Source organism: Triticum urartu, chromosome 7, assembly GCF_003073215.2.
Source record: "Triticum urartu cultivar G1812 chromosome 7, Tu2.1, whole genome shotgun sequence".
NCBI lineage: Eukaryota > Viridiplantae > Streptophyta > Magnoliopsida > Poales > Poaceae > Triticum > Triticum urartu.
Window position 1 is genome coordinate 608,597,815 of NC_053028.1, and position 10,635 is coordinate 608,608,449.

The 10,635-nt window shown below is 43.7% G+C and overlaps 2 protein-coding genes across 2 annotated transcripts; one reads left to right on the top strand and one right to left on the bottom strand.

The window, feature by feature from the left end:
* Positions 1-1,273: 1,273 nt before the first annotated feature.
* Positions 1,274-1,865, bottom strand: LOC125519158 (protein SAWADEE HOMEODOMAIN HOMOLOG 2-like). Its single transcript, XM_048684041.1, has 2 exons — positions 1,637-1,865; positions 1,274-1,572 (listed from the first exon to the last, which is right to left on the bottom strand). Exons 1-2 carry the CDS (start codon positions 1,863-1,865, stop codon positions 1,274-1,276), a joined length of 528 nt encoding a protein of 175 aa, XP_048539998.1.
* Positions 1,866-4,017: 2,152 nt separating this feature from the next.
* LOC125523361 lies at positions 4,018-8,016 on the top strand. The gene is made up of 5 exons (XM_048688405.1): positions 4,018-4,658; positions 4,803-5,775; positions 6,289-6,446; positions 7,167-7,246; positions 7,593-8,016. Exons 2-5 carry the CDS (start codon positions 5,646-5,648, stop codon positions 7,813-7,815), a joined length of 591 nt encoding a protein of 196 aa, XP_048544362.1. The 5' UTR covers positions 4,018-4,658; positions 4,803-5,645; the 3' UTR covers positions 7,816-8,016.
* Positions 8,017-10,635: the final 2,619 nt, after the last annotated feature.

A 10,635-nucleotide genomic window follows, 5' to 3' on the forward strand; every position in this document is an offset into this window, starting at 1 on the left:
GAAAGAAGGCCTCATTAGGCGTATAGGGAATGGAACCAAGGTAAATGTGAGGTCTGACAATTGGATCCCAAGAGAAGGTGCACTGAAGCCTGTTGGTGCTCGGGATATGTGCAATATTCGAACTGTGGATGAGTTGTTTGATTATTCTGGTTCTAGATGGGATCATGGGACATGGCTACTTTGCAGCGGGTGTTCCATGAAGCTGATGTTGCTGACATTGCTCAGATTGTGGTGGGAGGTCTGGGCAGAGATGACATGATGGCCTGGAATTACACGAAGAACGGTATTTTTACGGTTCGTTCAGCTTACCATCTTGAGATTAAACTGAAAGACACAAGCTCAGGTTCACCTGAATGTTCTGCTTCGGCCTCGATGCATGCTGGATGGAACGAGCTATGGAGTACTGAAGTGCCAGGCAAGGCTAAGGTGCGCATTTGGAGACTGTTGAAGAATGTCCTTGTAGTGGGGACGGAGTTGTACCGGCGCAGAATTAAACCGGGTGTTTTTTGTTTAGCTTGCAGCCGTGAAGAGACGGGACTACATCAATTCTGGAGATGTCCTTATGCAAAGCTCTTTTGGACTGTGTTAACAGTTTGAGAGGGTCTTCTATTGATTTTAGCCCACCTGTGTGGGTTGAATCGCAGCAACAGATGGCGGGGTGGCTTCTTGATTGGTTTGGAAAGCACAAGGAGGCAGAACGGGCCATCATGGTGATGAGTCTATATCACATGCATGTGGCTGATTAGTAATAACGCCAGGGGACAATCAGATTTTTGAACAAGTTCAGGTTGTTGTGGAAAGGGTGTTTAGGCTCATAGATGAATGGGTGAAAATAAATGCTCCAAAGGGAACAGTCTCTGTTGTGCATCAGGAAGCTCGTTGGATAACGCCGGGTGAGCACTGGCTCAAAGTCCTCAACTCCAGCGATATTGATCGGTCCAGGTTTGGCCCCCTTGTCTAGGAGATCAATGAGATGATTTCTGGTGTAGATGAGGCTCGTGTGGTGTGGGCTAGACGTACAGTAAACAAAGCTGCTCACATATTAGCTAGGGAGGGCTGCCTTTTTAAGTTTTGTAAAACTTGGTTTAGTGTTTTTCCGTTTTGTATTAGGGATGCTATTGTGGCTGATGGAGCCGCAGTTTAATAAAAGGCAGTCTATTTCCTCTCAAAAAAAAAACTAACTGTAGATCCCTACAGAGTTTTTTGTTTTCTTTTAGCGCATGGGTGTCATGTATCAAATCTCTGATGATTTCAGGGGAGAAAATCCCCTTCATTACAAGACGAAAAGACTATTACTCGAGGAGTATGCGAGACTGTACCCGCACAATTCCTCCTCGCTCATCGGGGTCGGGTCTGCCTGCTGAGACGCTGCCGTCGCCGTCTCTTGGTCCTCGGCGAACCTCTTTGTCAGGTCGTCCAGGAACTCGCTCAGCACCGGATCTTGGATCGGTGACTCCGGCACGCAGCAGACCACATCGATGCCGACCTTGTCCAAGCAACCGCTGCGCGGCCCCTCCGTCCAGCGGACCGTGAAACGGCACGTGCACTGCTCCACGCCGTGCGCTGCCCTCTCTACTATTACTGAAGCATATGCGTGTGTTGACGAACGCGCTGAGTTGGACGAGACACGGAGGACTTATGGTTTCGAGGACGGCGTCATAGTACTTGAGCTTCTCGACGTCGTCGCGGATACAACAGGCGAGGCAGAGCTTGTCGCCCGGGCGGAGATCCCCGCAGCGGGAATCGTCGAGGGGCGGGCATTCCCGGCGGAACCTGGCGCGGAGCGCCTCCACGTCACCAGGGGATGCGAAGTCAGCCCCTGGATCGTACCACTCGTCCGCATCCTCGGTGGAATCCTCGAACATGACGCGGAGCAAGCCTTGCTGCACCGCCACGCGCACGCCGTACCACGCCTCGTCGGACCGCGCACGGTACTCCATTCGCGGCCGTGGGCGGCGTGGCGGCGGCGGCGGCGCCGGCACGGCGGCCTTCCGCTTTCGCGACTTCGGCATATCAGCGGTACTGTGGGAGTGGCGGCGCTCTGGGTGGTCGGTGGGATTTGGGCGAGGACAGGGCGGCGGGTTTGTCGATGTTTTATACCATCCAGATTCTGACAATCTTTCTAGGTTTTAGGTTTTGGTCGACATAATGTGCATAAACACCCCTCAATAAAAAGAAAAACATAATGTGTAAATACTTCAGGGGTATACTCCCTCCGTTTTATAAATATAAGTCTTTTAAAGATTTACATATAAATTATATACAGATGTATATAGACATATTTTAAAGTGTAGATTCATTCATTTTGCTTTTTATGTAGTTCATTATTGAAATCTCTAAAAAAAAATTTATATTTAAGAATGGAGGGAGTATATCCTTCGTTCCAAAATTCTTGTCTTAGATTTGTCTAGATACATATGTACCTAATACTAAAACGTAACTTGATACATCCGTATTTAGACAAATGTAAGATAAGAATTTTGAAACGGAGGAAGTACCTTTTTAAAGCAACATATTTTATTCCTCAGATAATAGATATATCATTTACAATATAGTGAGAAATAAAATCAGGGATTATAGATTCCCAAGCATAGAAGATTTTTCACTAAAAAAGTTCTTCGCTAGATCGAGAGCCACTTCATTTGCTTCATGGCGACACTGCGAATATAAGACACTCGCAAGTTCCAGCCCTAAATGTTTGCACTCAAGTACCATTGCAACATATGAGCCCACATACTTTTCTGATTGTTGCACTACTTCCACCACTAATCTACAATTTGACCCACTGATCATTTTGTCACATCCGATCCTCCCTGCAACCATTCTGGATCGTTGTCATCTCCGCTGAGTCAACGCTGGTCACCTGAGCAACGAACCATGTTGCCACAGAATGAAGTTCCCTCTTCCATCATGGGTAATAACGCCTGTTGCACCTGAGAATGTTTCAACTCGGAAAGCAGCACCAACATTGATTTTAACCACATTCCTAGTCGGCCTCTTCCACATATTATCATGGCTTCTTGTAGGCTCTATATTCCTATTAAGAAAATACGGAGTGTTTCTGCCCGTCCGTCATCGTATGTATTATTAAAAAAATATGTGTTTTTTAATATTCCACGGTCCAGTATTAAGTCCCTCTCCTTTACCTCTATTTGTTGGGCTTCGGCCCAACTTCTGTATCCACTGTCGCGCGCAGCTGGGCACTGGTTAGTATTCGAGGTCAGCTGCAGTATGTCCAGTTCACGCTGTTTTCAGCCCGTTTAGGTCTATGGTCTATTATTTACAGAGCGTATATTAAAATGATCATGCTATAACTTTGCAACTGTAACACAGATTAAAATAATTTATATATGGCATTTGACTGAAAAGAAGTTTAGTTTTCAATCGTGCTATTAATCGTTCTTGTTAACTAATATAACAAAAGATAGGCATATGTGTGTGTGTGTGTATATATATATATATAGGGTCGCGCTATTCGTTACCCTGGGTGAGAAATAGTTATTCTTCACCCCCCTTTATTTTACCATCAATACCCCGTAATTTTACGTTTCGTAAGTTTTTTCTTATTTCCGACGTAAAAAGAGACTGTAAGAAAATATATAATCGTTGTAAAAAATATTTTATGTTACATAAAATTATAAACGTAAATACATAGTGTAAAATACACATAAACTACAAAAAATTTTGGATTAGACCTATATTTTTATTTTCTTATGCCAAATTTTACGTAGTGAATCAATAGAAACGTAACTATTTAAATTGAAAACGTAATTTAGTTATGAAATGATCGTAAGATTACCTCGGATAAAGAATAACATACAAAATAAGAATATATATATATAGGACATAGCTATTCTATTACCGGTAATAGAATATTATTCTGTTACCCCTCGGCCCTTATAGAGGCCCGATCCATTTTGCACGCACCGGTGCTATCGATGTGGCACGAAACGGACAAAAAGCCCACCCACTCCCCAGCTTCTTCTCGAGTCCACCCGCCGCCAGCGCCGCCCCCTGCTCCCACGCGCCGCCGGCCCCTGCCTCCCTGCTTCCCCGCGCCGCCGGCTCCGCCCCCTGCTTCCACCCACCGCCAGCGCCGCCCCTCTGCTTCCGCCGCGCCACCGGCCCGCCTCCCCGCTGCTTCCACCGGAGCGCCGCCCCCTGCTTCCACCGCACCGCCGGCCCACCTCCCCACTGCTTCCAACGCGCCGCCGCCCCGCACACAACCTCCTGGTTGCCGGTCGCGTCGCCGACGCTTGCCCAACCTCCTAGCCGTACTCCCCTTGGCGCTGCTCGCGCCACCGCCCTCCTCCCTTGGCCGCCGATGGCGCCGCGCTCCCCTGTCCTCCAGCTCGCGCCGCCGGTCCCCTGCAGTCCCCCCTGCCCCCCAGCTCGCGTCGCCGGTCCCACCACCTCCCTCCCTCCCCGTGCGCCGGCCACCTTCCTCCCTTTGCCACGGCCGCCTTCCTCCCCCGCCGCCATGCCCCCAGCCACCTCCTTCCCTCTCCACCACGCGCGGGCGATGAGCTCGTCCTCCAACTCCGCCATCCTCCTATCCCCGCTGCAGTACGAACTGCATCAGCATTCTAGTTGAAGCTGGACAAAAGGTCCGTCCTGAATTAGCTAATATGGCCGTGGAGCACCAGCCCCTTCTTTGGGTAGGTTTTCTGTTGGATCACTCTTTTTCAAGATATACACATTTGCTGATTCTTTGTTGTGCATCCATTAATTTCCTTACCCGAAGATATTGTTGAAAGCCATCTTGTTGAGTTGGGTCTGAATATTAGTATTACATTTTGCAGGTTATCGTGATGGATACAGAGGGCATAGTGGTGGTCGGTTGTGGAGCTGACTTTAAAATATTCAGTTGTTGCATAGAGCGATATTTGACCTTTCTTTGTACAGATGATTATGTGTTTCCGTCTCACTGAATCTTTTGGCTAGTGTCCGGTAAAGGTGGATTTATATACTTCTTGATCTCTGTTGTTGACTGAAGCTTTTTAGCCCATTTTGTCTAGCAGCTAGAAATGTGTCATAGTCTTGCAATTTCAATAGAAAATAGTCCAGTTGTCTGTTTTGCTGAGTGGCAGCGAAACTCATATTTGGTCCCATCAGCTTCTCAGCAGCTCTTGCTGTACTGGTCCAAGATCTTATGGTAAATAAGACCTGCCAGAAGAATTGATTTTGTTCTGACATTTGGAGTTTGAGTTGTGGCTGCCCAGAGCAGGGGAATCAACCTGGAGGATGCTGCTGTTAAGATGAATGTTTGATTGGCGAATGCTTACATTCCCTATTTATTTGGCGGGCACAAATCACATGCGAATAGGGTTTTTTGCAAGTTCAATGGAGAGGTTTGAAGTCGAGCAGAGCTGTGAATCTGGTGGAGCCCGGAACCAAGTTCTAGCTATACCTCTCCTTTTTTTCGGGCTGTAGTTATGTGTTTGTCAAGCAACTTGATTCACTACGGTTTCTGTTTATAATTTGCTAACAGCTGATTCTTTGCTGTGCATCCATCTTCCGACATGTGTCGACTTTGCTTCATTCTAGATTGTATAACACGTTACTTCTTTTTGGTGTGTGCACTGCAGGAGTGTTTTTGTTCCTAGATCATTTGCTCAACGACAGAATTGTGTATCGCACAGTACATGTATTACTACTATGAAGGTTCAGAAATAAGAACTCAAAGAAGTATTGACAGCATAGCTACTGTATATTCAAGGAGTCGGGTTTTGCTCCTGCGTCATCTCGTCTCCTCCGTTCAGCAAAAGCCTCTAGATAAGTTCACACATATGGTTTTGTTCTTTCTATAATTCTTGAGTCCAGACTCCTTTGTTTTTTGTTCCTGAGAAATTAAATAAACCTGTAGAAGTTTGGGGTATAAAATTCTGTAAGTTCGAAATCGGGAAACTGGTAAGTGCAGACAAAACTAAAACTGTCAAAGAACATGAGAGTGTTTGTCAAAGAACTGAGGCTTCCCCACGACAGTACAAACTTTTTAAATGTTTGAATTTTGTTACAGCAAAAACTGATGGGTGGCAAGATGAATATAATTATTATTAAAAGTTTCTTTTTGAACTTCTCGGGTTAATATACATGAACTTGATTATCTTTTTAACCAGTTAAATATACATGGTTGGCAAGATGACTATAGTTGTTATAGCAAAAACAGTACATTTTTTCAAGAAAAGTTTCTGTTTGAACTTCTCCGATTAATATAGATGAACTCAATTATCTTTTTAATATGCACTCACATGAGCTCGTTTGGATTTGTGTGTATATTTGTAACACAATCATTGAGATCTGGAGAGATCGTAAGTTCAGTCGGCCTTGGCATCACGAGCGGGTTCAGTTCGATCTCGCACAGTGGGCAGGTCCCTGATGGTGTGTGCGTCAGGTCTACTCGCACGAGTGGACGTCAGATCGCGCAAGTGGGCAGGTCCCCAATGGTAAGAACTAAGAACTTGTTCTATTCCTGCTGCTATCAAGCTGTTTGTTGATATGCTTACAAGAAATGAAATATCCTTTTTGATGTTTCTTTGTTGCCAAATAAAAAGCTAATATTTACGGACATGTGCAGTATAAACATTTGTTATGGAGTAGTACACATTTTAAAACTTTTATATAATTGCAAAAAAATACAGGTATTCTCATTCCCAAAAACCTACAAAAAAACATCAACTTATATTGATAGTTTTGGTTCTAGTCCTTATGGCCCGGTTCTAGTAACTGTGTCGCCCGTGCGTTTTAGTTTTTTGTTATCTCTCCTGGATGCTTTTGAAGAGCTTCAATTGTTTTTAGTTCATCTTTTGAATTCTTTTCAGTACATCTACTTACCAATCGTAAGTCCAGTTTTCTTTGTGTTTCCATGCTATTTCTATAGCACAACATGTGTGTGTGGTTATGTTAATGAGCGCATGTAACAAAGTTTATTTTGTAAGTTCAGAGAAGCAACGAGGTAAAAGCAAAACACTAAAACCATGCAATTCTTGTAAGATATCTGAAAGTTCAACAATAAAAATTATATAAGTTTAGTCTCAAGTGGAGAGAAGTTCCTGCATCTCTGTATGCCCGTGGATGCTTGTGTGCTATAGTTGCTTTCTCCCCTTCCTGTACATGCTGCTACTCACCTTTTTATCTCTCTTATGCGTTGTGTTGCACTACTGCAGCTCGATCCAGGAGGTGCTAGCTCATGCTGGCTGGAACTAGGATGCAAAAGGGTTGACGGATCCATGCCGCACAAGCACTGGTGCTCTACTTTCTTCTTACTTTGTGTTCTAATTTGCTTTCTTATTATTTTCAGTTTGCGAGATACAAAAAAAAGTTAAAAAAATGTTGTGCCTGGAGTTCATATTATTTGCTACCCCGTGATGTACGTCTATAGTTTCTCCCTCCAAATGTGTTGATCCATGTGGTTGTATTTTCTGTGTTTCTCCCTCCAAACGTATGCAAGTAGAGAAGTTGCACACAAACAGAAGTTTTTTTAGTGAGAATAATGCATACTGTCTTCTATAACTCATTTCACTTCACGGTTTCTTCCACCTGTTTGTTGTTTCCTATTTATCCTAATTCCTAAATGTTCTACTCAACTTCAGCACCATGCTCAGTCCAACCCCGTGGCTTCAGGGTGGCCGAGTTCGTCGCGACCATCAGTTCGGAGACCTGCGTCACTGCTCATGTCACTACCATGGCCACCTGCATCACTGCGTGATCCGTCAACAGCCTCTTGCACAAGGAAAAGCAACAGGAGTAGAGGCGTCTGAGATGCTCTGTCCTGGCGACTGTGAGAAAGGCAAGTGCTTATGCGGCTTTTGCTGAAGAAGAAAGGCCTAGCTTAACTGGCGTAGCAGTACTCAAATCAGGTGTTGATGTTGTGGAGGCTTTGGATCTTTCCCTAGTTGCTTGACTCCAATAATTATGCCTTTTGACATTGTGCCATTTGGTCGTCCTTTGGCCTTGTATCAAACTTCTAGTCATCTTGTTACATCAGTTAAAAAGCATGGAGGTGGTAATGCTGTAGCGATCTTGTTACATCTTGTTACGTGTATTATGTGTGGAAAATATTTCTGTCAGATGAAAGGAAAAATGGTTTAATTAAAAATATTGATCAGTACGAGTTAAAAGTGGTGGTCCGTTCGGAATAAAAGAAATGACAGAAATTCAAATTGTAAAAGTTCAAGCAAAAAGAAACCCCATGCAATTCAAATGGTAAAAAGTACAAGTCATAAAATTAGAGAAGTTCAGAACATCGTTGTAAAAAAAATGAGTTAAAAGAAAACATGCGAAACATTTTCTTCGAGTTCAAAACATGCCAAGACACGCGACAGCCACCCCAGTTCGGGCGTAGTAAGTACCCCAGTACAAGTTAAAAACGTGGTCCGTTTGGAATAAAAAAAATGGTAGAAATTCAACTTGTAAAGTTCAAGCAAAAAAAGAAACCCCATGAAAATCCTGCTTAGTAAGTACCTCAGTACAAGTCATAAAATGAGAGAAGTTCAGAACAACGTTGTCAAAAAAATGTTGAGTTAAAAAAAAGAAATAAAACAAACACATTTTCTTTTTGAATAAAATATCATTCAGTTCGATGATACAAACCATACAAGTACAGTGGCGACGATACAGTAAACAGTTGAAAACTTACGAGAAAAATATTACCCAAAAAACAGAGCAAAGTCTAGTTAGTGAAAACATGTTTAGTACAAACCCATGCAAGCATCTGCACAAGTACCCCTTTTTCGGAACCATTCAAAATTACTCTACAAAAAATAGCTCAGTACAAACATACACATATATCAGTACGACTACTCTGTTTTTCAGACGAGAAACAGCAGGATCCTGTTATGTCGTATTCAAAATTACTCTTAAGTGGTTACGAAGTAGAGAAAACGTTCAACATGACTAAGTTTTGCATTTTCGATAGCTATCCAACGGTATATTATTTGTCATATTTCGACAAACTTTTTAAAAAAATCGCGTTCAAAATCAAATTTTACCGTATTCAAATTCGTTTTTAAACCATAAGGAATTATAAAAACATTTCTATACGAAAAAGTTGCGCATTTTCCATAGCTTTCCAACGCCATACCATTTGCGTCAATCCGACAAACCATTTGCAAAAAATCGCAAAAATACATTTCGCCCAAAATTTCACCGTTTTTCAAATTACTTTAAAATCATATAAAATTAGAAAAAACAATACATATATGGAAGATGCGGATTTTCACCAGCTTTCCAACGCCATCTTATTTGCTCAATTCCGACAAACCGTTTGAAAATTGAGTCCAAAATACGATTCACGTTTTCAGTTTTGAAAAAAAATGGTTTTTTCAAAACTGCTCTTAAACGATAATGATTTTGCAAAAACGTTCAATATACTTGAAATATGGTTGTCAAGAGCTTTCCAACGATATATTACATGCCCCGTTCCGACAAAAAAATTACAAAAAGTTTTTGAACTAAAGAAGACGATCTGTTGAACACAACTGAAAGCATCAGTTCAACCGCTTCGAAAACATCAGTACAACCACCTGCAACCGTCAGTTCAAAAAGGGTAACAGAATAATATTCTGTTGCGCGTAACAGAATAGCCCGGATGTATATATATAGGATAACACTATTCTGATCCTAGGATCAGAATAGTTATTTGGATCACGACACGCGTTATATAGGAGCGATGAGGTTGTTCCCAAACTCCCGAACGCGTAGCCACAAAAAAGGAAAAAGATTCCCCACGACCGCTCGTCCACCACCAACCTCCCCCCGATCCCATCGCCCCCGCCCCCGCTGTACCTTCCACCTCACCACCTCCCGTCGGCGGCCGCCGCCCCCAGCGCGTCACCCGCTGCCGCCACCCCTTCCCCCCGGCCCGACGCGCCTCCTACTGCCGTCGGACCCCTGCACCACTGCGCGTAGCGGGATCCAAGGAATCCCACGCGTCGCCGCCGCACATGGGTCCGCCCCCGTGACCAATCCCGCCACCACACACCGGCACGCGGCCCGACGGCTCTCTCAGACGCCGCTGCTACACCACTACCGCCCGGCCAACCTCCACTAGTAGAAAACAGAGCTTTAAAACCGATTCGTAAGGGCCTTTAGTGTCGGTTCTGTAACCGGCACTAAAGTGTGGGCACTAAAGGCCCCCCTTTAGTACTGGTTCGGCACGAACCGCCACTAAAGGCTCACCACGTGGCGTGAGCTCGCGCCGTGGCATGGAGGACCTTTAGTACCGGTTGGTGTTACCAACCGGTACTAAAGGTTTTTTTTGAAAATTTTGGAAAATGTTTTGATTTTTTTCGATTTTCAATTTTCTGAATTGAATTATTTTGTAATTTAGTCTCTAATCACCCCTCTTAACTGCTCAAGTGTGGATCACTCATTCCAAATCGTCTAACTTCCCGGTCGGTCACCCAGCCTGAGCACGCTTAACTTCGGAGTTCTATTCCCCCTACTTTCCAAGTCTGCACTTATTGTTTTCCTGACAAATGTAAGCTGTCAATCCTATTAACCCTCAGCAGTTTAGCTTGAGCATTAGGTCAATCGTTTCACCATTTGAGTTTGAAACTATTATTCTAAAAAACATTAATTATTTAGTAACACTAATATTTCTTGAATAAGTTTGACCATAGTTTGACCACAGTT

Excerpts from the sequence above, each read along its gene's own strand:
- LOC125519158 (XM_048684041.1), bottom strand. The coding sequence starts at position 1,865 with ATGTTCGAGGATTCCACCGAGGATGCGGACGAGTGGTACGATCCAGGG. Across the intron at positions 1,573-1,636 it reads CGCCGTCCTCGAAACCATAA|AGAGGGCAGCGCACGGCGTG; the intron begins GTCCTCCGTGTC and ends CAGTAATAGTAG.
- LOC125523361 (XM_048688405.1), top strand. The coding sequence starts at position 5,646 with ATGTATTACTACTATGAAGGTTCAGAAATAAGAACTCAAAGAAGTATT. Across the intron at positions 5,776-6,288 it reads CGTTCAGCAAAAGCCTCTAG|AATCATTGAGATCTGGAGAG; the intron begins ATAAGTTCACAC and ends TATTTGTAACAC. Across the intron at positions 7,247-7,592 it reads TCCATGCCGCACAAGCACTG|CACCATGCTCAGTCCAACCC; the intron begins GTGCTCTACTTT and ends ACTCAACTTCAG.